The sequence below is a fragment of the Ursus arctos genome, unplaced genomic scaffold, assembly GCF_023065955.2.
Source record: "Ursus arctos isolate Adak ecotype North America unplaced genomic scaffold, UrsArc2.0 scaffold_22, whole genome shotgun sequence".
NCBI lineage: Eukaryota > Metazoa > Chordata > Mammalia > Carnivora > Ursidae > Ursus > Ursus arctos.
The window spans coordinates 14,047,409-14,073,052 of record NW_026622897.1 but is presented as its reverse complement, the minus strand read 5'-3'; the positions used below and the strand labels follow the sequence as shown (position 1 = coordinate 14,073,052).

General features: G+C 40.7%; 1 protein-coding gene across 8 annotated transcripts in view; it reads right to left on the bottom strand.

Moving 5' to 3' along the window:
• The window catches only part of KMT2A (lysine methyltransferase 2A), a 79,732-nt gene that overhangs the window by 52,115 nt on the left and 1,973 nt on the right, over positions 1-25,644 (bottom strand). For 6 of the 8 annotated variants that reach the window (XM_044386604.3, XM_026505638.4, XM_044386602.3 and 3 more), the window contains exons 2-3: positions 24,946-25,044; positions 1,691-1,760 (exon numbers count right to left, since the gene is read on the bottom strand). In XM_044386604.3, the coding sequence (XP_044242539.3) occupies positions 1,691-1,760; positions 24,946-25,044 (169 nt within the window). The remainder of the gene's footprint in view (positions 1-1,690; positions 1,761-24,945; positions 25,045-25,644) is intronic. The other 2 variants (XM_026505640.4, XM_026505641.4) reach the window with 1 other exon arrangement.

The following is a 25,644-nucleotide window of genomic DNA, read 5'->3' as shown; positions in this document are numbered from 1 at the left end:
TCAACATTCTTCAGAGACTAAGACCTCCCCTAACAGGCATCAAAAGAGATTTATGCCAGTATGACGAACATTTTAGACTATGGAACCAACCTCCTAACAGAACAGAAATCAACAAAGGTCTTACCCTTGAGCTTTCGAAATATAAATGTTTTTCTCACCAATTAACTTGAAACTTCCTTTAATACATTAAGGATTCATAAATCCATTCTCAATATATACTAATTACAACAAAAGTAATGGATTAGGAGACAGCAGGAAAACTAAGTTTCATTTCTTAAATAATGAAGCATACCCAGATGGTTTAAAAAACAAAAACAACAACAGGACAACATTCAAGGTAGAGTGATAACCATTCAAGGAAGGGCTGTGAATTAATCCTACCCAGAAGTATATCGCAAGATTCCTTATCATCATGCTAGACTTGAACCTGGCCACTCATAGGGTTTTATTAATCCGGAAAACCTCTTCTATCCAATTTTTAAAAGAATTTTTTGGTGGACAAGGAGAAAAACCAGAACAGAGAAGAGTCCAGCTCTGTTAATCCACAACATATTCAGAGAACTCAATAGTCAACTATGAGTAACCCCATCATGTATTTTCCCGGCCTCATTTTGTCATCTAGAAATGAAGGGTCAGACCGGATGATCTCTAAAATCATGTTGCTATATGAGGTTTCAGGATTTCATAGCATCTTCAAGAGAACATGGCTACCATCGAACTGGCACAGACACTGGGGTACTACGGGCTAACTCCTCCCAACTAGGATGGCAACACTCCCGCCACTTGGGAAAAAAGATACTGCTACGTGTTTGCGTTAGATTACTATACAAACAACGACGACTCTTAAATGGAAGCCAGATGCTAACAAACATCAAGAACGAAGTCACTGTCGAAGAGCAAAACCACTGGCGACATCCTATTTAACTAGACTGCCCATCCAAATCAGAGCAAAGAAAACCATAGGAGAAGTCAAAATAGCAGCACAGATGGGGAATGGTTTTTTTCCTCAGAAGGTCCCTCTCCTATACAGACTAGAATTCTGCAAGCCATTGCATGCTATTTCCACTGAGGACTGATTGTCTTTCAGGAAACTTCTCAAAGTCTAGAATTTCAAGACATTTAGATATTTTCTTGGCGAGAACAATGACAAATAGTGCTTAAAAATGGAAATAACCCCATATCATTTCTATTTTCTTTATTTTAATACAGCCTTTCGAGAATGAGATAAAATAGTTTCATACAGTGCCAATATTTTGTTTTTAGTTCTTTGACAACAGTAGACCAAATTTCATCTGTAAAAAACAACAGTCAGATTATTCCCAAAGTTGTATATACTACTGTATCATTCAAAATCTGTGAATCTGGGGATGCTCTGAGTAGGTTACCTTCAATTCAACTACCAGGTCTTTTAGTCATTCCATGGAAATCGACCCCCCCCAATGCCTCAAGTAGTTCCCACAGAGAAGCATAATAAAGAATAAAGCATAAGTGGCCTGACAAAGAAGAGCCCAGTAAAGAGGTCTAGTTCATAAGCCTTCTTCTACTTACTGTGAGAGAAAGGGAAGGATGTACAGCGCCCCCCCCCCCCCCAGCAGTATTTAAGATCCTTTACAGGCAAAGAAAGCAAGGGGAAAGGGGAAGCCATGGTCTCTTAACAAACAAAAGGCACCATGCACTTAAGTGGCCATACCTGAAGGAGACCTTGTGGGGCTTCGTACTCGGACTTCTTCATCTGAGCCAAAACCTAAGAACTGCTCATCCTACAACAAAGGAAAATTATTTTAAAATCAGAAACAAAAACACAAGTGTGAACATATCCCAAAGAAATGCCCAGAGGAGAAACAAATGAATTTGGAAAATTAGACTCTATATATTAATCGTTATCATTTATACGGATAATATAAAACAAATAATATTGAAATCAATGGACCCAGTCATACAGCTTCATTACAGGCAAATAGGAGCTGTGTAGTAATTGAACAATGCACTGAAATGTTATCTTTGGTGCACAGTACACAGGGGACAGGCCTAAATTTCAAACTATAGATACAGCCCAAAACAATTAAAGAACGGCTTTAATTCAAGTAAGCAAATCAGTACAATGGCAGAAATATACAGCCCCAATAAAACAAACAAATCTTTTCAACAAGTAGATAAATTTACACACACATAAGGAATAACATAAACCATATCATAATCTCTTGTCTACTAAATATTAATAGAGACTGAAAGTGCCATAATTGTCAGTTCCTTAACTCAGGAATTGACATTTGGATGTGATTTCTATACATTTGAGATCCAAAGATTCTCAACATGCATTTTATGGCGTCACTTTAAAATGCCCTGTGATAAGAGACTTAATGGTGGGCAGCAGCGTTTGTGAAAGGGATCAGGAACTGACCGCATACAGGATGAGATCATGCATTCAAGAAGAACTCAGGGAAGCATCTTATTCTCTGTTATACTTGGAAAAGGCAAAAGGCAAAAACTTCCCCTTACATCTAACTTTTAACCTGCCCTTTCAAAAAATTCCTTAAGGATTTAACTTATTTTGACAAGTTCTCAAGAAAGGTAGTCTATTTAAACAAACTGATGAACAGAAATTCACTGATTCAGAAACTGAGCTCTCCCCAGAAAGAGACGAGAGAGACAGAATTTCAGATTCCTGAAACAAAAGCCACATACAACAAGAATAAAATAAAGACTGAAAGACAGATTTTCTTTAACCTCCAATTTAGACTGATAAGCCAAGCCCCAAACTATGTTCCAACAATTAAAGCCCCAAATTTTCCTCTCAAGAGCAAAGACCACATGCATATGGACAACATCTGTGAATTTTCTGGAAAGTTGTCTTCCCAGTTAGTGTAAAGCTAGAGTCAGGTGCTAATCTGTCCAACCACTTATTAGTCAGGACTATATGGAAAGATACATGCAACCTTCTAGACAAATTAGCAGGTTCAGCTCTTAAATTTAAATGTTTTAAGGAGCAAAACGGTTGAGTCCAAGACCTTGCAAACTACACAACTGAGAGACAGTTCTTAGAATCTAAGGTTTTTGTTCTGAGGTTGCTAACATTATCAAAGCATTTAACTATTTAAGAAAAACCTGAAATTACCCTCTTCAAAGAGATTTGTCTGAAAAGCACTATAATTCCAAGAATGTGTAAAACCGAAATTTAAAGAATACAGAGTAGGGTGCTTTTTACAGTCTCTTCTCTCATCATTAAATTAAACTTAAATTCTTATTATGAATATTATTTGTGAATAAGAATAAATCTACCTCTTCGTCTTAAAACAAGTTAGGACAACCTCATACATGTGAGGCTTAACCCCAAATAAATTTCTGGAATGATTTTCAGAGTTTACACTTGCAAACGACAACATGAAAGAAAAAGAAGCCCAAACTCACAAGACCCAACTAATCCAAAAACCTGTCACAATAATGGAAATTCCCATACTGTTAATTTTTTTTTTTTAAGTAAGCTCTATGCCCAACATAGGACTTGAACTCCTGAGCCCCAGATCAAGACTCGCATGTTCTATCGACTGAGCCAGCGAGGCGCCCCCAGACTGTTAATTTTTTTTTTTTTTAAGATTTTATTTATTTATTCGACAGAGACAGCCAGCGAGAGAGGGAACACAAGCAGGGGGAGTGGGAGAGGAAGAAGCAGGCTCATAGCAGAGGAGCCTGATGTGGGGCTCGAACCCAGAACGCCGGGATCATGCCCTGAGCCGAAGGCAGACACTTAACTGCTGTGCCACCCAGGCGCCCCCAGACTGTTAATTTTTAAAATATACTTTTGGGCAGGAAAAAAGGACATTTAAAATAGCAATCCTACAATGTACTTTGAGAAAAAAAGCAGGCAAAGAAAATAGCCCCATGGTAAGCTGCCTCAAATGCTGAAAAAAAGAAAAAAAAGTCAAAAACAACAACAACAAAAATGACAGTACCCTAGCATTTCAGAGGGGCCCAGTTCGCTTGTCGGCACATCACGTGACTAAGGAGCACACAGGCCTTACTGAGGACTCAGTTCTAGCACTTGCCGGCTATATGATATTAGACAAGTCACTAACTATTTTTATGTCTCTATGTCTTCATTTACTGAAGTGTTGTAAGGAGTAAATGAAATAATTTATGTAAATTATGTAATTATGTAAGATCACTCAGGAAATTATAAGGCAACATCCATACTGTAGTTCTCATTATTGATGTGGTTTTAGAAACTGACTCTGGAGGGACCAAATGACTTGCCCAAGATTATACAGTTAGTTACAAAGACTTCCTACCAAAATCGCTACAATGTAAAATTATAAATATTTAAAGGAATCAAATAAATCATCTCCAGTACAAAATGTGCTATTCTTTCAGCTACCACAAAAGTTAACATGACGCCCATTTTCAGATCCTTAAAGTTTGATTTAATTCATTCTTTTCCTGCATTATCCTCATGGAACCACATGCTATTCTAGACACTTCACAAAGACGCCTGGAGGTTTCCCAACACTTCACCCGGGGACTAACTACACTGCTACATGCACGAATTTGATGCTCCCAGGGCTGCAGGGAGAGTTCTAGCAACTATGCATATAATAACTAACAGGTGAAGTATCCAACAGGTTAGGTAATGAAAGATCATTAATCCTTAAAAGAAATGGAAGAGATCCACACTGCTATGTTCACCATCAGCCTTAGTGAGTCACTTCTGGATTTCAAACTTTCACAAAATGTTAACTATACAATCCCAATTGCCATGCGCTGGAAAACAGAGTACTACTGAGCTGTCAAGCGGTAATTGAACTAACTGCCAATGTTTAAATTTCACGAGTACTTTCCAACATGACAAAAAGCGTTAACTCTTTCCTTATGATCTCGTAGTTGGAATAAGAAAAGAATGAGCAATCAAAAAAGACTCCACTTCCCCCAAGAACTTTCTTTTCGCTTGAAATATAGGCTGACTTCTTCAAGCTTGCTTAAAAAAATAACTACCCATTGTTTAAATAATCCAGACAGTTAAGCCAAAAACAAAAGCCTGCATTGTTATGTTAAAGAGCTCTAGCCTTCTGACTCTGAACTTCCAAGTAAGAGCCATTAAAAAGAAGAAGAAGAAGAAGAAGAAGAAGAAGAAGAAGAAGAAGAAGAAAGAAAAAAAAAAAAAAAAGGAAAGAAATCTAAGGGAAGCCAAGTCGAGAACGCTCTGGGAAAGAGCTGCTACAAGAGAGCTTGCTCAGTGGAAGGCCTTCCTGTCTCCCTCTCATCTCGCTCCCATCACCGTCTTTCACACGTGGGGTTCCTGGAAGATGTGGTCAACCAGGTAACAGTGCGGGCCTCCCAAGGATTTAGACTTGTCTAAAATCAAAAAACTAAGGCAAAATGTCTACCAAAAAAGCCAACAAAGGGAGCTACAATTAAATCCACGTTTGGCACTGTAGCATCATAAGCCTGGACAGCCCTGGAGAAAGAAAGGACAGGAGACACCAGGCCACACATGATCAAGTATTCCTGGGAACTGGGCCCAAACAGCCATTCGTCACACATACTTTTCCTTTCAGTATGGCTTTCTCTGATGAGCACAGCATTCCAAGACAGTACAGGGAAGAGCCATCAAACCAATGCCTTCTGAACAGTGATGTCCTTGGAGTCCAGATTGCCAAGATTTTAACACTCTCTTTCCCCCAAACATAGAAAAATATCCTTGCCAAGTTGAGCACTGTAAAACACTGTTATGTCATATCAAGAATGCAGTAAACCTACCTGATGTCACTTCCTGAATCAAATCTAATTGAAAAAATAATAAATGTGTAGAATGTCTGTCTTTATAACCCATACCGCTAACTCTAGGGTAACCAATTACTTGAGAACTTCTGGCATACCTGGACCAGGTATACCTCTACTACATTCTACTTTACTTATAAGTACCTTGACATTTGAGGATTTTTATTTTAATGGAAGAATTTTAATTCTTTAGTGTCTGGTTCTATTTGTAAATGATGGGGCAACAGGAATATACTTTTTTGCACAAGAGAACCTAAGTGAACCCAAAATAAGTATTCAGATAATAATGTTTACATATAGAATATAAAGAAGACATGTGAGAAAAATACATGAAATTCTGTTTCAAGGAATTATGTACTACCGAGCCAACTTTTCAAACAAAGCGCCAGTTCTTTTACTTGTTCGTTCATTCAAAAACCATTTACATGCTTGCCATTTATATGGTATCTACTCCAGATGCAAAGATAAGTAAGACATGATTCCTGCTCCCAAAAAGTATCTAAAGGCAGACAGGCAGGTGCACAATTTCATTCTTCCTTTCAAAAACCAATGCCAGTGAAGGATAGTTACTATGTAACTCGTATTCTGGAATAAAAAATTGGCTTACATCTTGGAACAGTTCATTCTTCCTCTTATATTAGTATTCGGTTCATAGAGAAACATTCAACAAATTTCAAAATCCTTCCAAAGGACGGCAATGTGTATTTCCAACCCTCAGTACTGCAACTAGGCACCACTCCAGCGTTAGCAATCAGAGTTTAGGTAATCGAGACCTAAACCATCTGTACTGATTAGACGTGACACAGTTCCTAGTAACACCAGGGATCTGATAAACTTTCAACTGATCGACCTCAATGCCTTTTCCTCCCTATCCCCAACTAAAATACACAGATTTTTAGTTCCTCCCTTAAATTCTTCCCAGTTTACCATAGTCAGAGCAAAAATTACTCACCTGGAGTTCTTCACCTCCCAGGCTAAGGTGGAGGTTCCAAAGCTAATTTGAAAACTTTTCTATTAAATAAACAAGCTCAGCCACTTCCAGCCTCAGACGAATAAGGTCTAGGATAAATCGGCTCACATTCTTTCTTTTCTAGCAAGAGACTCCGAATAAGTGGTAGGTTTCTCAGACATGCCCCTTAGCAACCGTATCTTCGCATATTCGGTCTCCAAAATGTTTAGTCTTAAGAGTTTGAATAATCAAAGTTCTTCAACTACAAAGGTTTATCAGTGAATCAACTGGAGATTAACATCAATAACCACAGACAGTATCAAAATCACCCCAATACTCTTTAATTGTTTGAAATTCTTTGAAATTTGAAGCTTCTAAGTTTTGGTATCATCAGATATGGCTTCATCATATGAGGAGGCCACAGGAGAACTAAGATCACGAAGGACAACCAAAGAAGATGAAGGAACATCGCAGAAGCATACTGTGTATCTCAGTTCTAGGTAAAAAGGAGTAACATGGCTCCTTTGGGAGTTTATTCCAGTCACCTCTCACTTCTGCTGGTACATTTCCCTTTGTGTCTCCGGCTTCTAGCTCTAAAACACCAAGGTCTTGATGTTGCATTTTAAAGACATGTACACATAATTACTAGTACTTAATTCGCATAAGGGATTTTTAAAAATGTGTTTACATGTTTATTTCCTTCTCTAGAGTGTTACTCTTTGAGGATAGGGACAGTGTACTTATTTTTGTATTCCCAGTATCTGGCACAAACTTGGCACTCAATAAATGTAAAATGAAAATAAAAGAAACACAATTGTTTATAAAACATTAAGTAGCTACTGTGATAATAGCACTGTAGTAGAAAATACTGGTAGACTCCAAATAATTAGACAAAATGATTCTTCCTTTTAAGAATGCTATGGGAGAATGTCCTCAGACTAGCAGGACAGACTAAACCAATTCATTCATTGATTCATTGATTCATTGATTCATTCAAATATGTGAGCCCATTTCTGGGTTAAGGGATGAGGACAACTCACCTAAACATAGAAGACAGATTCTGCCTTCCAGGACCTGCTAGCCTATTAAGAACAGATGATGAGAGGTGCCTGGGTGGCTCAGTCAGTTAAGCGTCTGCCTTTGGCTCAGGTCATGATCCCGGGGTCTTGGGATCGAGTCCCACATCAGGCTCCCCGCTCTGCAGAGAGCCTGCTTCTCTCTCTGCCCCTGCCTCTCATGAATAAATAAATAAAATCTTTAAAAAAAATAGATGACTAAATTAATGGAATACAGTGGGTTGCCTGCTATGCTAGAGGAATACCCGTGCTAATGGAATGAATACAGCAGCTCAGCAGAAAGACGAACCCAATCAAGGAGAAAGGGTCAGGAAAGCCATTACAAGAAAGGACGAAAACTTAATCTAACTTTTGAAGGATGAGAAATCAGGGTCAGGGAGAGATACTGCAGGAAGAGAGAAGAGTACATACAAATGCACGGAGGGACAAGAGCACGTGGCGTGGAGTGAAAGTACCAACAGTGTAGAATGGCTGAGGCCCTAGCTGATGCGGACAAGGGGCGTAAGATGCTGAAGGGAGGTAAAAAAGGCAGAGGCAGGTCATGAAACGTGTTAAATGCCTTCATAAGTTTGAAGCCCATCTTCAGGGAAGCGTGGGCCTCATCCTGAAGGCTCTACAGCTTGTCAGCAGTGATTTCAGGCGGGCAGAGAAGCATGATTAGATTTGTATTTTCAAAAGATCACTATGACAGCAGTGGGTAAGCAGAGACTGCCTTTACAACCAGAGGCAGGAAGAACAGTTGTAAAATGACAGCAGTACCACTGGGGATTGAGGGAAAAGGGCAGATTCCGCAGACAGGAGGCAAACAGACAAAGTTTTGATATGAAGGGTTAAGGGAATGGAAAGAATAAAAACTTGCAGGTGTTTGGCCTGGGCTGATTAGGTTTGTGGCGATATTTACCAAGATAGGGAATACAAGAAGGAAGAAAGGTTTATAGAAGTGGGAGGGAGATCACTTCAGATATTTGAATGTGAAATGTCCATCCAAGTTGTAAGACAGGAAAATGATCTGGAGAAAACACATATGGTTTTATGGGGAAAAAAATCCCACCCAAGGAGAGAATAATGAGAGAAAAGGAGGGTCAATGGCAGATGCCTATGGAATGCCTACACTTAACAACATAAAGGTGAAAGCCAAGGATGGAGATGGAAATAGAATGGCCAAAGAGGAAGGTCACGTGTGGTAGGTACACAATAGTCAAGGGAAGGAAGGGATGGTCAAGCTGGGTAAGGGCTGAGACTTGTACAGCGGGAGAACAATATTGGGAGATCACCCCTAACCTTAGCACGGCCAACTTTTATGCAGTGTTAGAGGCAGGAGGAGCCAACTGCAGTGGGTAGAGCTGTGACTGGAAAGTGACAAAATGGGGGGTGCCCGGGTAGCTGTCAGTTGAGCCTCTAACTCTTGGTTTTGGCTCAGGTCATGATCCCAGGGTCATGAGATCAGGCCCGTGTCAGGCTCTGCGCTCAGTGGGGAGTCTGCTTGAGATTCTTTCCCTCCCCCTCTGCCCACCCCCCTGCCCTGCTTACACATGCACGCACTCTCTCTAAAATAAATAAATAAATCTTTTTTTTTTTTTTAAGTGACATAATGGAAATAAGTATAACCTAGTCTTTTGAAAAGACTCAGTCAATGTGGGAAACAAGAGATAGGGCACAAGCAAGGGAGAGACCAGCTTGGGAGGATTATTTCTTGAGGAGAATATGTTTATATGCCAAAGGGGAACACAGCAGCAGGAAAGAGATTGAAAAATCCTCAAAAGCAAAGAGATAATAAATGGAAAAAGCACTGGGAGAAGGCATCAGCACTGGGAGAGAATGAATACAAAGCACAATGGAGGGAAATTCTCTTCTTTTAGGAAAGGGGTTAAGCAAGGATTTAGTTGCAAAGAAGTTCATGGGCAGGAGTAAGCTGAGGAATTTCTCTGAAAGTACAGGCAAAACTTTGTTTATATGGGCATCTGTCAGGTGAGAAACACAACAGATTTCTCCAGCTTCTCTCAAAGAAGCTTATAACCTATAGGAGTTTTTAGAACACAGTTCTGAAGGACACGCATCATGGACAATGGCTAATTAATAAATGGGATGGGGTACCTGGGTGGCTCAGTCGGTTGGGAGTCGGGACTCTTGGTTTCAGCTGGGGTCATGATCTCATGGGTCATGGGGTTGGCCCCTGCACGAGGCTACGCGCTTCGTAGGGGGTTGGGGGTGGGGTCTGCTTGAATATGCTCTCCCTCTGCCCCTCCCCCCACTCACACATGCATTCTCTCTCAAATAAATCTTAAAAAAAAAAAAAGAATAAATGGGAGGGCACAATAATGGGGAGAAAATCTGATGCAGGAAAGGGCAGCCACAGCAGGGTCAAGATAAGAGACAAATGAAGTATCAACCTTGTCAAGTCTGGGATGGTAGGGTCAAAGCTGATACAATGAACAGCAGGGAGCTACCACTAGTTCTCAAATGTAGAAAAAGCATTACTCTGAAGTTTACTCTGGAGAAGGTGTACGTACACACACACACACACACACACACACACACACACACACAGAATGAGAGAGGAAAGAGACTGAATACAGGGAGACCAGATCGCGGTCTGCAGCCATGGTTTGAATGTGACTAGGATCCATTCACTCCGCAAGTATTTACTGAGAACTGCTAGGCACTGTTTGAGACTCTAAAGATACACTGACAAAATTCCTGCCCCATGAGGCTACAACCTAGTGGAGAGAGAAAATAATCGTAAAACAAAGAAGTAAAGAGACCAAGGCAATGGTGGGAGTTAGCTGTGGGGGTTATTTCCTGTGGTCAGGAAAGGCTTCTCCAAAGTGATGGTTCACCGAGGACCGGCAAACTATGGGCCACTGACTAAATCTGGTCTGCCACCTGTTTCTGTTCAGTCCATGCCCTAAGAATGGTTTTTAGTGTTTTAGATGGTTGAAAAAAAAATCAAAGAAGAGTATTTTGTACATGTGAAAATTATATGGAACTCAGATTTCAGTGGACATAAAGTTTTATTGGAACATCTCCACGCTCGTCCGTTTCTGTGCTGTCTGTGGCTGCCTGTGCACTTCAACAGCAGAAGTGAGTGTTACAACAGAGACCATCTGGCCCTTTGTAGAAAAAACTTGCTGAACCCTGGTTTCGCCCTAAATGATGAGGAAAAGACAGACGTATAAAGATCTAGGTGGAGCAGTATTCTTGCTGGATAGAAAGTGCAAAGCCCCAGAGACAGCAGTAAGCCTGGCATGGACGGCAGACAATAAGGCCAGCCTGGCTCTGTAGCAAAATGAGTGAGAATGAGAAGAGATGGTGTCAGGGAAGCAGACCTGACCAGACGCCAGAGACTGTACGGTTTTGATGCCACAGGAAGGAATCTGGACTTATTCTGGCAGTGGGGGGATGGAGGGTGAGGGGGCGCCACTGACAGATCTAAAGAGAGGGAATACTAAGATCTGACTCGTTTACACTTGGGGCACATAGTTGCTGTGTGAAGAACAAACTTTGGCGAGATAAGAACACAAGCAAGGAGATGACAGAATAGTCCGGCCGAAAGATTATAACGGGTAAGTCAGGGGTGCGGGTGGTGGAAATGAGAAGCTGGATTTCACGTACTTTGGAGGTGGTGCAGAATTTGCTGGTGGGTTATTTGGGATATGCATAAAAGAGAGCAATCAAAGTAACTCCTCAATTTTAGGCCTGAGCAATTGGGTAAATGGCAGAGTCATTCCCAAACACAGAGAAAGACGAAGAACATCAAGACTTTTTGGCTATGATAAGTATAAGACACCCATTAGATATCCAAGGGCTTCAATGCGTACCTGTTTTCTTGCCTGGGAATAGCAGCGGCTACCTCAGAGGTGGTCAAGATTAGGTAAAATGACCAATGTAAGGTACTCCGAATCTGTAAGGGACTGCCTAGCTCGTAGTAAACACTCAATAAATGCTAACTACTCCTATTTTTACTACCCAAGTGGAAATGCCAAATAAGCATTTGGTTATATAACCCTGGGACTCCGAGAAGTAGTCAGAGTTCGAGACAAAGACTTAGTAGTCCCTGGGCATGTAGACGAGGTCTGGATGAGATCACCTAGGAAGAGGGTGTAGACAGAGAAGGCAGCCAAAGGCGGCCTCCTAGACGACCCCAACACTCAGGAAAGTGAAGCAGAGGAGGGAAGCCATACAGAATACTGAAAATTAAGACCAATGACTTAAGAAAAGAGCAGGGGAACGTGGTGTTACAGAATCCAAGAAAAGAATGTTTCAAGAAGGGAGTGGTCAGCCGATTCAATGCTGCCCAGAGGACCAAGAATTATCTACTCAATCTGGCAAGACTGAGCTCCTTGAGGACTCTGGTAAGAACTATTTCAGTAGAACCAGGGGGATAAAAACTCAGCGGCAGTGGCTAAGGAGGAGAGAGAGGTGAGGAAGTAGAGACAGCAATGGCACACAGCACTTTCAAGGAGTTTTGCTATGAGAAGGAACCGAGAACTGGGCAGTCGCTGGAGGATGACATGAGGTCAAGGTTTCTTTTTCTTTTTTTTAAAGAAGGATTATATTAAGATACTTGTGGGCACCTGGCTGGCTCAGTCAGTAGAGCATGGGACTCTGGATCTCGGCATTTATAAGTTCAAGCTCCACATTGGGCATGGAGTTTACTTAAAATTAATTAATTAAAATCTTAAAAAAAATAGTTTAACAGGTTGATGAGACCAATCCAGATGTGAGAGAAAAACTGTGGATGCAGGAAAGAGGTGATAATTGCAGAACAACCTTGAGGAGACAAGCGGGATGGAATTCAGAGTACAAGAGAGTGGTACTTCTTTGATTGTAGAAGGTGCCAGAGGACGTGGTAGCACTTAAGTTCCCTTTTAACAGGAAGGGAGAAACTATTAAATACCTTGAGAATATTTAAACTATCTTGATCCATGTAGTACACTTGGTATAGCTAACTCAAGAATCAGTAAATCGGAAAATGAAGAATACTCCTCGAACTGCTCCCACAGACAATTCTGTTAATATTAGTTGTGAGAGCTTCAACCTTCACATGACCAATTTCCAAAGTATCTTGCAAAGTATTATCATTTTAGTACTTATGTTCATGCTGTATTTTAAGCAGAGCTCAGGAAAAAGAAGTTAGATAGTAAGTTCCACAAGAAATGGGACTTGTTCAATGCCAGTGCCCCAGCAGTTGGTCATCTTGCCTGGTACATAAAAGATGTTTTTTGAAAAATGAGTAAGAGGGGCACTTGGGTGGCAAAGTCGGTTAAGCATCCGACTTTTGGTTTTGGCTCAGGTCATGATCTCGAGCTCAGTGAGGAGTGTGCTTCAGATTCTTTCTCCCTCTCCCTCCTCTGCTCCTGCACTCGCTCGCATGTGTGCTCTCTCTCTCCCTCTTTCTGTAAAATAAATAAATAAAATCTTTAAAAAAATGAATTAGATTTTCCCATCTCTCTCCATTTCTTATGTGTACAGTGACATATTAATGAATGAATGCCACTTAGGGGGAAGGGGAACCTCCTTGCAAGTACTGTCATCATTTGTAATGGAAGAAAATATAGTGACTTCTGTAACTCTTTTCCAAAAAGTGGAATACAACAATAATGCTGTTGATTCTAAAAGAAGGGAGAACAGACATTAAGAGACAAACTTCCTAAGGTTGCTTCTGAAAGCAACTACTCGAGAAATGCATGCAGTTAACTGAACTAACATCATAGTCTCTTGTCAACAGATTGTCAGGGGTATGGCCAAGGCCAAATTTTCTCTGGTTATTGATGCATTAAAGACAACAGTGGTAATTTGAATATATAACAGCTAGGATGAGATTTAAACTGTTTTAGGGGCACCCGGGTAGCTCAGTCGGTTGTCTGCCTTCAGCTCAGGGTCATGGTCCCAGGGTCCCGGGATCGAGCCCCGCTTCAGGCTCCCGGCTCAGCGGGGAGTCTTCTTCTCCCTCTGCCTCTCCCCACTGCTCATGCTCTCCCACTCTCTCTCTCACGCTCTCCCTGTCTCAAAAAATAAAATCTTGAAAAAAAATAAACCATTTTAAATATGATCTCTGCCTGATATTGAGAAATGTTAACGCAAAAAAGTCACCTAGGATTAAAGAGTGCAAAGCCAATAATACACTCTTCTTCAATAATAATAGGTGGTAAAATTTTCACCCACACAAGAATGAAATTCAGTTTTCAAATATTTAACTCAATTCTACCTAGCAACTGCCACCTGACAAACAGAAGTATTACCCACTCTGTCATTAGAGAAAGAAGTAGTACCCTCCATCCTCATTCCATGTCAACAAGAGCAAGAAGCAGAGATGCTCAAAACAGCCAAGCAAATGAGACAACAGGTGAACGCCACCCACCCTGCTTCAGAAAGCAGCCATTAAGTGGTGCACTGGTCTTGGAAAAAGACAGAGAGAGGGAGAGCTAGAGAGAGAGATAGAGAGAGAAAGAAAGAAAAGGGAAGGGAAGGGAAGGAAAGGAAAGGAAAAAAGAAAAGAAAAGAAAAAAGAAAAGACAGCAAATGAACACACTACATCAGACAGTAAACTATACAGATTCTTGGCAATGCCCAAAATTATTTCACTGGATCTTAAAATACCAAACCAAACCAAATCAAGAAAGGTATATTTGCAGACTCCTAGGTTCCAAGTCTGAAGCAGAAGAAGTCAGTCTGATATGCTGTAGAAATTAAGCTAATTAGCACCACAGGAAAGTACCACATGACCAGATCCATTTGAATAGGCTGGAAAAATTAAGCCAACAAACACCAACGTTGTTTTCAGAGACGGTTCTTTTTATTACAAGAGATTTGGATCCCCCAGATGCCAACTTTAAGTAGTTAACTTCGTTCTGAGTTATATGCTCATTCGATTACAAGGTTCTACTACAAAATTTCAACTTTCTTCTTCCAGCTTGTTGGTCCTATCTTGGTACCAAGGGCAGGGTGCACCTCTCCTTCTGGGAGGCCAGATGTGCTGCTGAATGACCAAGAACAACTCCGGTAACACGAGGTTTTCACAACTTCCTTCTTTCTGAAGGTAAATAGGACTATCCCTCGGTAAAGTCCGTTTTCTGAAGGAGCAGTGTGGAGGTAGGCGACAAAAGTGAACGTTCTCCTCGGCAAGACAACAAAGCTACCAAGTCAGCCAGCACCACTTTGATCTCATAGTTTTCGGGAATTAATGTTCAAAGTAGGAGTAGGGAAGTTTTGTGTTCTCATTGTGTGTTCTCAGTATCTTGAAAAACCAACGGACTCCCCTCTGACTACCACATTATATTTGCAAGTTTGCCATCGCATTCTGAGAAGCCCGCATTATGTGGCATTAACCAATTAAAAAAAAAAAAAGTCCCTGGCATTTTATTTTTTATTACTCCAACTCCAGAGTCTCTCAAGTAGAACAAAGAATCATGACAATTACTCTTTGCCTTCATAATTGCTTGCTTTCTGAATTTAAATCTGTATGACTAATAATTAAAAGTTCCAGGAAAAAGGGCGCCTGGGTGGCTCAGTCGGTTAAGCATCCAACTCCTGATTTCGGTTCAGGTCATGATCTCAGGGTCCTGGGATTGAGCGGAGCATCAGGCTCCGTAGGGATTCTCTCTCCCCCTCTCCTTCTGCTCCTCCCACTGTCCCATCGTCCCCCCCACCCCCTGTTTGTGCACGCTCTCTCTATATCTTAATAAATAAATAAAATTAAAATCTTAAAAAAAAAGTTCCAGGAAAAGCATGAATTTCTTACATTTCCAATTCCCAGAGTTTCTTAAGTGACACCCAATTTTACAACTAGGGAATCCAAACTGCCCTTGACTTTGCCACCACTTGCAGAATTCCTGCAAGAATCCAGCTACACCGCTGAACTCCAGTCATTTAATGAGACTGTCTAGTTAAGAGTGGACATATTTACTATATGAAACTTAGAAAGTTCATTATACATATATAACCTTAAGTAAATCTCATATCACTTCACCTAAAAGAAGGAATTTATATATATTCCAGTACTGAATTCAGTGTTAATAACCCAATCAAGGTTTTGGAACTACGACTTGGTAGGAAAAAGAGCTGGCGTTAATATCAGCTCTGCCCAGACTCTTGGTAATCTATATGAATAATCCCAATTCACAGTTTTCATTCTGACTGTACAGGAAATGCTTTCTGCAACCCAACATATCTAAAAAGGTTTCATTCTGAGTGATGCAAGCCCTCCACACAGCCTCAAAAGCCAAGGGTCAGAGGCCTTTGTAATCCTCATTCACATGAAGCAAGCTTGTATTAGATTGGAAAGGATTTACAAAGCACTTGTTATACTACGTCCCCAAGAGTGATAACCTTACCAAAGGATATTCTGCAGCACATCTCTTTAACTACAATTGAAAATGGACATGAAACCTACAAACACTTACTTGCTTCCGATAGTAAGACCACACCTTATTCCCTGGTTTCTCTTGATGTTAAGATTTCTCTCTTAGCTCCATTTACTATGTTTTTATTCTCCTATAAAACTACTATAATATCGTTTCATAAAGCCATTTCTCTGGAGCTTACTACTGAAAGTTAATTATTGCCACAAATTGACAATTCAAGTCAAATACTTAAGGAGCCAGTAGGGCCCCAAGACCCCTGGGGGAATATTAAGAAGTACAAAACATGATCCACACCCTCTAGATCTGAATGAAAATACACTTTTTGATTCCCAGAACGAGAGGGTAGTTGGAGAGGTCATTCTATGCATATATAGGCAAGATGACGGTACTTTAAAAATTCACCTCCAGAGAAGATGGTAACCTTATTCTGGTAACCTTTTCAACCATCACTATGACAAACATCATTAGTAACAAGTTCTTTATATAACTACCCTCTGCTTCAGTGTAGACCTACTTCTCTTACTCTCGGACCCGTGGGGCTGGAAAACAGCTGGTTACCATTCATTCCTAAGAATGGACCCTTTCATGTCTTTGGAAGAGTTATTAAGTTGCCTCTTAACCTTTCATTCTCCCAAACTTTCCTCACAGGACTGACTTCCAATCATATAATCATCTTTTGAGTCTCCTCAGAACCGCCTCCAACGTCTCCTCATCCCCTTTAAGTTGAGGAACCTAGAAATGGAAACAACACTCAAGTAAGGGGATGGTCAGCGCTGGCATTATCTACATAAAAGATGATGGCATCCTGTCAGGACACCTCAACACCACTTGTAAAACCCCACTCAGTACTATTACAGAAATGTTCCTCTGCTACACTTGAGTTAGTTTACCTTTTTTGTTTTTTTTTTTAGAGATGGGGGATGTGGGACAGAGGGAGAGGGAGAGAGAAAATCCCAAGCAGGCCCCATGCCCAGTGAGGAGGTGATGGAAGACTCTCTCTCACAATCCTGAGATTATGACCCGGGCCAAAATCAAGAGTCGGATGGATGCTTAACCCACTGAGCCACCCAGGAGCCCCAGTTCACTATTTTAAAAAAATCACTTACAATTCTCCTGCTACTAAGTCTTGTACAACATAACAGCTTCTGTAACGCTGTCCTTGCAAGATATTCCTAAAAGTTGTACGTGTATCGGATTTTCAATTCAACAGATACTCACTGATCACCTTCTGCACGGAAAGTCACCACTATAAACAATATAAAACACAAATGGTGACTTAGAAATGGTCCAAGTCTTAAGGAAATCACAATCCAATGGTGGAAGACAGACACATTCAAAGGTATTTACATCAGAGGCTCAGTCGGTTAAGCATCCGACTCTTGATTTTGGCTCAGGTCATGATCTCAGGGTCATGAGATCAAGCCTCATGTCGGGCTCCTCGCTAGGCATGAAGCCTGCTAGGGATTCTCTCTCTCTCCCTCTGCCCCTTCCCGCTCGCATGCATGCTTTCTCTAAAAATAAACTTAAAAAAAAAAGTATTTACACTATAAGGTAACCTGGAGTAAATTTTTTTAAAGGTAGGTATTAAGTACAATAAGAAAACGGGAAAGGAGAAGTTGAATTTCCACTAGCAGTGGCATCTGTAAGAGCTTCTTGGTAGAGGGGATCTGGGATCTGAGCTGAGCCATGAAAGATGAATGAGCCAGAGGCAGGGCAAGATGGGAAAGACTTTAAGGCAAAGGAGAGGCATTAGCAAAGCTATAAAGGCAGGTACACACAGCCCATGGAGAACATCTAATAGACTGGTAGCCCAACATGGTTGAAGCATGTAAGTGAGAATGTGTGTTCAGGAGATAATGTTCAAAATGCAGAAATGTAGGCCAGCTAGATTATGAAGGGCTGAGAATTTTAAATCTTATTTTATATTCAGTGGGGAGGCAAAGGGTTTTAGGAATAAAGTGACATAATCAGATCTATATTTAAGAAAACCACTGGCAACAGTGTACATAGTGAAAAGGCAGGCGGGGAGACGGGGTAGATTATGGTAATAATCCATGCAAAGGTACTGGGAGTTTCAAGTAGGATGGTAAAAACAGAACAGCAGGCACAGATTAAACACTGCAACAGTATCACGGACAAGCCTCACAAACTGACTGGAGGGGGTGCAAAGAAAAAAGAGGTGAAGATAGTGACAGAGAGTATGACTGAGCGAGCTTTCTGATGGATACGGGTTTAGATTCGAATTCCAGCTCTGCTGCTTACTTGCCATACGACTTCAGGAAAACTATCTAGCTTGCCTGTGCCTCAGTTTCTTCATCTGTAAATGATGGGGTGTATTCGGCGTTTTTTTTTTTAAGAGAGATAAAGCAGAACTGTATGTCTCCTCCTCAAGCAAACTACCCTCTACTGGTATTCTTAAACCGTATGTGTTTTTGACTATTCTACTTGTGGTTCTTTTTTATTTCTCAAGCTAAGTTCCAACCCCCAGGAACTGTAACCTACAACTTAGCATTTCTTCTATAATTAAATTATTAATTGTGTTGATCTCTGTAGACCAACACTTAATTCTCCCCGTGCTGACACTTGAGAACAAATGTCAACTAGTTACCAAGTATAGACGAACGGAGCTGAACCTGGGGGCTAAGGACCATGAAGAGCCTCAGAATCGTTGCAAAGGATCCCCGCGTATTTAGACTCATACATAAAAAGGTAAGGGAAACTAGTTATCGAGATCCAGGAGTAGCAACCCCAACATAGCTGCCTTGGCTGTGATAACTATGCAACTCCTGGAAACACTGAATTCCTCGGTGTCCCACCTGCCTATTTACTGTCTTGTTCTCTTTCCTCCCTTTTCTGCCTTATCTCTAATTATGTTCTCATTGGACACCAGTGGTACCCCGTTGCTGAGATGTGTGGCTGGCCTTCAATTTAGTTACGCCTAGCTTACTAATGAACTTGACATCCAGACCCAAATCAAGAACATTCTAAAGTCAAGATTATAGCTCTCAAATAGGTATGTATGTGTACACATATACATGTATGTATCAGAGTAATAAAACCCAGTTATCTTGATGGAAAAAAATAAGATTATAGCCCTCGTGGCCTTTCAAACTTTGAGTCCTAATAATAATTAGGGATTCTTATGTACCAGGCAAATTGCTAAGTACTTTGCATGCATAATTTCAATTAAGCCTCACAATAATTTTACAAAGCTTGATTACTGCTAATTTACAAATGAAGAAACTGAAGCATGGAGAGGTTAAGAAACTTTTCCAAGGTCATTCAGCTAATAAACCAGGGAGCAAAAGATTTGAACCCAGGCAGTCTAAATCCAGAGCCCGTGGTCTTAACAGCTTCTAATTACTGTGCTATACTATCTCACACTATTACAGATTAGATAATGAGATTCTCCCCATCCTTTATAAAGGTATTTATATATGCACAAATAAAAAATCCTAGCCGGAGAGATTACAAAAGGATTTCCTCATTAGCTGGGCTTAAAGAGATGATATCCACATGGTTTTACTGCTTATAATTAAAGGCAATAATCTAGGAACAATGTTGTATGTTTGCATTTGATCTAAAAATTAGTCAATACTCATGGATGGACAGAAGTTGAATGTAGACATGTGTAAATATTTATTCCTCTGGGTGTAGATATTTATTGTAGAGATATTTGTGATTAATTTCTCCTCCGTTTTCAGAACGGAGATAGTACAAAGGAGAGCTGGCTGAAAAAAATGTTCTCCAACAACACACCTCACAAGTAATACTACTCTCCTAACTCAAGACAGAAAGCCACAGTTACTTTGATGCTGTAAAAGGAGAATGAAACAATGATGCTTCAGCAAAGCACAGACCGTCAGGGTGGGATCTGGCTTCAACAGTTCCGATGTCAGACAAGTTCATGGCTCTGGCCGCCGAAAGACTCAAAACATCTACACCCAAGCATTCCAACCAAACACAACGACAAAAATGCAAGAAAAGAGATAAAATATATGAAAGAAACTCCAGCTCTAGAGGTAAATGCAAGTGGAAGAGATCCGCCCCACTGGTGGGACACAAGGCATTGCTGCAGTGATAATTAAAGGTAAGTTTTCTGGGGAAATCCCTTCGGTCTATTTGTCAAATAGAAAAACAACTACTCATTTCAAAGGAAGGGGAATTTTCACAGCCAGTGCAGAAAACTGTCAACTAACTCCTGCATTTGTATCTCTGTTTCTTTAAAACTAAAGCTCATTAAAGATGTCCAACATCTAAAAAGTGAAGCCAAGTTTGGCCCCTAAGAAGTTTTGTACTAATCCCACAAGGGGACTTCTATCATCCCAAACAAATACAAATCACACGACAAAATCCGTCTTTCAAATGTCTTAGTCTTCAAAAGGCAAACGTCTGGCAGTGGCTACAGCCTCATGGCCGGCTTCCCCTGGTGTGTAACCTGACAAGGTACAAAGCTCATTGAAATATTTAACAGTGGTGGTATGGATTTCTTTGGATAGGTCACGAAAAGCAGCTCATCCTTTTTAAAAACATAAAGAACCATTTTATGGGATGTCATTCCCTCAGTTCAAGTGTCTGTGCACTTCCTCGGGGCCTTCTCAGAGATCTTATTGAGGGGGGAAATGAAAAGGCCAACAAAAGGACCCCTTTTCTTTCCCTATTCCCAACATAATCCACCTTGGCCACAGGGCCAGTAGCATCCACACTGTCATAAATGCCGGCAATTAGAGAATTAGGCCATAAAACCACCCACTCAGGTATAAGAGCGCGGGCCTCCAGCTTTATTTAATGCATGCCATAAAGATCCTGTACTTCCTTCTTTCAGGCCTTCTTCACAACCAGTGAAATGACAATAACAACAGAAAAGTAGCCCTTTGTCTGCCTGCCTCATACTGATGTGATCAATGAAACCATTTGGGCCCAGGTGAAGGATTCAAGATCCCTTTCTCCCAATAAAGACTACGTTTCCTCTAGCAGACCACATTTAGATCCAGTACCCGACAGGCTGCATTCTGAGCACTAGTATGATGGAAATTAAAGTGAAATGACATTTTCCAATTATTTTCCCTTCTTCTGAAACTACCGTAGAAGCCTAGCCAATTGCCAAATTTCTCAAGAAAGACTAGACCCTATAGGAGTATTCCTAATTAACTCAATAATTTCTAGAACCTCCCTAAGTCTTTTCTAATGAAAAAAGTTCATTCAAATCTCTAAGTCAATGTTCATTCATTCTGATACAATTCAGGAGCAATCAATAATTTCATTTGATTATCTTCACAACCTACCAGTCCACAAAAATCACAAGTCTGTGATTTATTCCATGATAAAACTATACTTATCAAGCTTTAAAACAATCTAGGTAAGACCCAAACAAATACTTTTTCACAGTGAGCTCTTTCCTACTAGTGCCCAAGGGGTTAAAAATCTGATTAAAAATTACAGGTAGGTTATGTCAGACTCATTAGTAATTTAACCTTCCTTAATCCCTGAAAATAACATATGCAGACAACAGAAGTTGCCATCCCGGCAATCCTGGAATAAATTCCTTCCAAAGTAGTGACAGTCACATAGCTTCCCCCTTTCTCAAAGGTCTATGCCACTGGGCTCTCCACCTTGGCAGAGGAAGAATGGAAAGACAAGATATTCACAAAAGGCCCTACCGAAGGCCTTCAAGTGAAGTGCTAGAAGGAAACTGAAGTCCTGTGCCAACACTAGTGGAATGTGGGCAGGCACAAAGAGATCTTAATTAGGAGACCTACAATTAAAACAGTGAGCCTCCGAGAGAGAGACAGAGAGAGAGGGAGAGAGAGAGGCACTGCAGAGTGTTATATGCCTCAGAGCAAGCAAAGCACCCTCGCCACCCCCTCTAGCTACAGGGCAAGGAAGGCAATGGGTATGGAGTGGGACTCTACACAGGTGCTCTACGGAAGGACAGCTTCAAGGTGAGCAAAGATACAGAAATGGAGTCAAGATGGGAGCATTTTCTCTTCTCAACTAGTAATCAGAAGGCAAATCATTATTTTGTGAATGGTAATTTCCTACAAGAGCACTGTGCCTTCAGATCATTGAATGGAAGGAAGAGATGGGGACATGTTACATGGTTCGCAGTGAGAATGAAGAAGCGTTCTGAAGACTACATTTCTGATGCTCAGTATAAACCAAAGTCCTACATTCAGAGCCTATTAACAGCTGCTCCCTGCAACACAGGTACTGTCACTTTGGATTCATAAATTCATTAATGCACAGAACTTTCCATTTAAAAGCTCACACACCTAAAGGAATACACCACCTAGACTGAAAATAACTTCCCTTTTGTAGTCAGGAATCCACGACATGGAAAACGTGAAACAAATTTAATCAAGCAAGAGGGCCTCTCAACACAAGATGATTTGTATTTAAAATCTCATCTTCACTTTTCTTATAAATGACATCGGTCAACTCCAGCAAAGAACTTTTTCCATACACTTCAGTCATTATATTTTGTCCATACAATGAAAACTTTCCCACTAAGTTGAAAGTTCTCTTCCCAACAATCATGCCAATTAAATGGGCAATGTACAAACTAATATTAAAAACTACTGAATAGGCTCACCGACTCTGACTCTTAAAAAAAACTCAGAATATGAAGTTCTGACCTGACCAAAAAAAAATTACTTAATAGAAAAGAATCAGAATACTGGAGCAGAAAAGATTCATGAGCTAATATTTAGCCCGACCTTTTCATTTAACAGGTCAGATATTCAAGGTTAAAAGTGAATTGCCCAAGGTCCCATGACTGGTCAGTGACGGAGATGAGCGCGAGGAGAGCCCTTGCCCACTGACTTCCACTCTGAGCCTTCTTCTACTCCCCTTGTGTTCTCTGCTTCATTTTCCCTGTCAAGCTCAGGATTAGCTGTGAAGGCCATGAAAGAACAACTCCCCCCTCTTGGTACATGTGCCCAGTGAACATCCAAAACAAAACAAAACCAAACCAAAAACAAAATCACAGATACTCTCCAACTACCCTCTGCCTACAGGAACATCATCTTTTCTAGGCCCAACCAAGAGTGTGCCTTAGTCCACCTCAACTAAACTGCCATTTCAAATAAAAACAAAGAGAGACCAAGGTTGCCATTCAGTTTCCATTTATATCTACTGAAAATGTGCCACTTTGTGATCAGCGTGGAAATTTTGCTTTTAACATTTCGTGAGGTGGTAAGGAAGGGTAAGTGGATTACGGAATTAATAAACAAAGACTAGTTGCTGATATATAAACCACTTGTGGGGTTTATATTAAAAACAGCTCAAGTTCTAGTCAACAGAGAGGATGCTGTACCATGTTTATTTAGATGGCAAAGTATGGTGGCATTAACAGTACCGGAGACAATCCTCAGAAAAGTGGGACAATATGGAGGGGAAAGGGCAGATGAAGAAGCAGACCTCTGTGATTTCCTGCTGCACTCAGTAAAATCCAACTTAAATTCTACTTCGATTGTCACACAAAAAGCCCAAATAGAGGAGACCAGCAACACCTACATATTTTTAAAAATAATTCCATTCTGACAGAATTTGGTCATTGAAGAACTCTTACATGTAGCTGTTACCCAGAGATATTCAGTCCAAGGGAAGTTAGGGACCGGTGGCAATGAAGGACAAGTCTCCCATGGCTAAAGGAGTTTAAACAGGGAAGTGATCTGGAAGTTCTACCCCCTTTCAACTACCTGAACTTACTAGTTCTGTAAGTATTAACTTACATTTTGTTATAAACAAGTTACAGTCATTACTCACTTAAAGCAAACCAGAATTTAAAGAGGCTAGACTCATTTTCGGTCACAAAACCATTTCTTGATGAATCCAGACAAGACTTGATACAGATCTGTGAGTGAATTCTAAGAAACAATCTTTAGAATTCTGTAAGTATGCCAGCCCAGGGGAACCCTGAACTTCCCTTTTGGAACCTTATCATTGATTTGTGAGACTCTGTAACAAAATGCTTGGTTTCTACACTGAAAACTACCAGGTCAAAGGATCTAATCACTACTAAGTGATTTAGTCCTCAGCCATACTATGGGGTAGCACTAATCAACGAATACCATCAACCCATACCAAATTGCTTCCAACTACCACATAAAAAGCTTACCACTGGAACAACAGCTCATTCAAACCCAATTCAGAAAAATTACTGAAGTTGAATGTAAGGAGTCAACCACTCTTCTCAGAGTAAAGTACGTTCAGGCAAAAGTTTAAAAGAAAAAAACAAGAACAACATATTAATATAATCTTATTTGAATTAACTGCAGTTCCCTAACAGGCCTGACACTACATACTACTGCTCAGCAAAATAATGCCAGTGGATAAGGAAGTGTTAGCACCTGATTCAAACTTTAAAGGTGATTTGTCAAAGACCAACAGATAAAATATTCTGGTGCCCAGACATTAGGTCCCTGAATCCAGGTGGCTCTCTTTCTAACCAGTCTCTTGAAAAGCTACGATTGCAAGCTGTCAGCATAAAACTTTGCTTTTGAATATGTGATAACAACATTTGGCATGTGAACACTTCGTCCCTCGATAGAAAATACATAAGCATGCTAAACAAGAAGAAAATACGTCTCAGGATCCCCTTAAAATAGACTAACTTCTCCTAATACAGACTTTCTTATTATACTCAAATACACATGGGGCTAAAATTCTACATATAACCAGGCAAGTCTCAATTTCGAAAATAAGCAGGTAAATGAAATGTCAGTAAGTCTTTTTTTTTTTTTTTTTTGCTGCTGTATCTTTTAAAAAAGCAAAATCAACTCACATTTAAGCACCAACTCCATGCAAGTAACCTGAACGGTTCAGTCTTTTTGTCATGTATGAGGCCTTTGGTTCTCCAACTACATGGGATCTGTGTTGTTAGCTTAAAAAATACAGAATTGGCCTTTCAAAAAAAAATAATAATCTACAGCAACCAATAAATAGTCTCAATCAACCCTGCTGACTGCAGCTGCCTTCTGAAGGCTGGGAAAAGGAGGTGGAGAGAGAGCAGAGAGAGGCAGGGAAGAGGGACGCTGCAGCTAGCTAGCTACACAGCAAGGAACACGCCCCCATCATGTCCTCCTTGCTCTGTCAGAAGGCGGGTTGTTGTCAGTCTCCTGATCAGGCTGCCTTAGAAACGATTTTAAAAAGGAGGCAGGAAGACTAACAACTAAAAAATGCCAGCTCCTTGAAAGGAGGGGCCAGGGTCTCTGGGACCTCCTCCCTCCCCTTCTTCCCAGGATCTTTCCGTATATCTAGAGGGGTGCAGGGCACAATAGGGGACAAGGGGTTTGCCCGGGACCAACGGCAGAGCACGCAGGAAACGGCTGGTTGTTATCTTTCCCTTTCTGTTTCAATCAAGAGCACTCCAGAGCAGCAACCCCCTACCCCCCCTTCGCTTCAGCCCCTAGCAGCTGCTCTTCCTCCTCCTAGCATCCCCCATCTCATTCTCCCCCCTCCCCTACAATTCAAACTCCCCCTT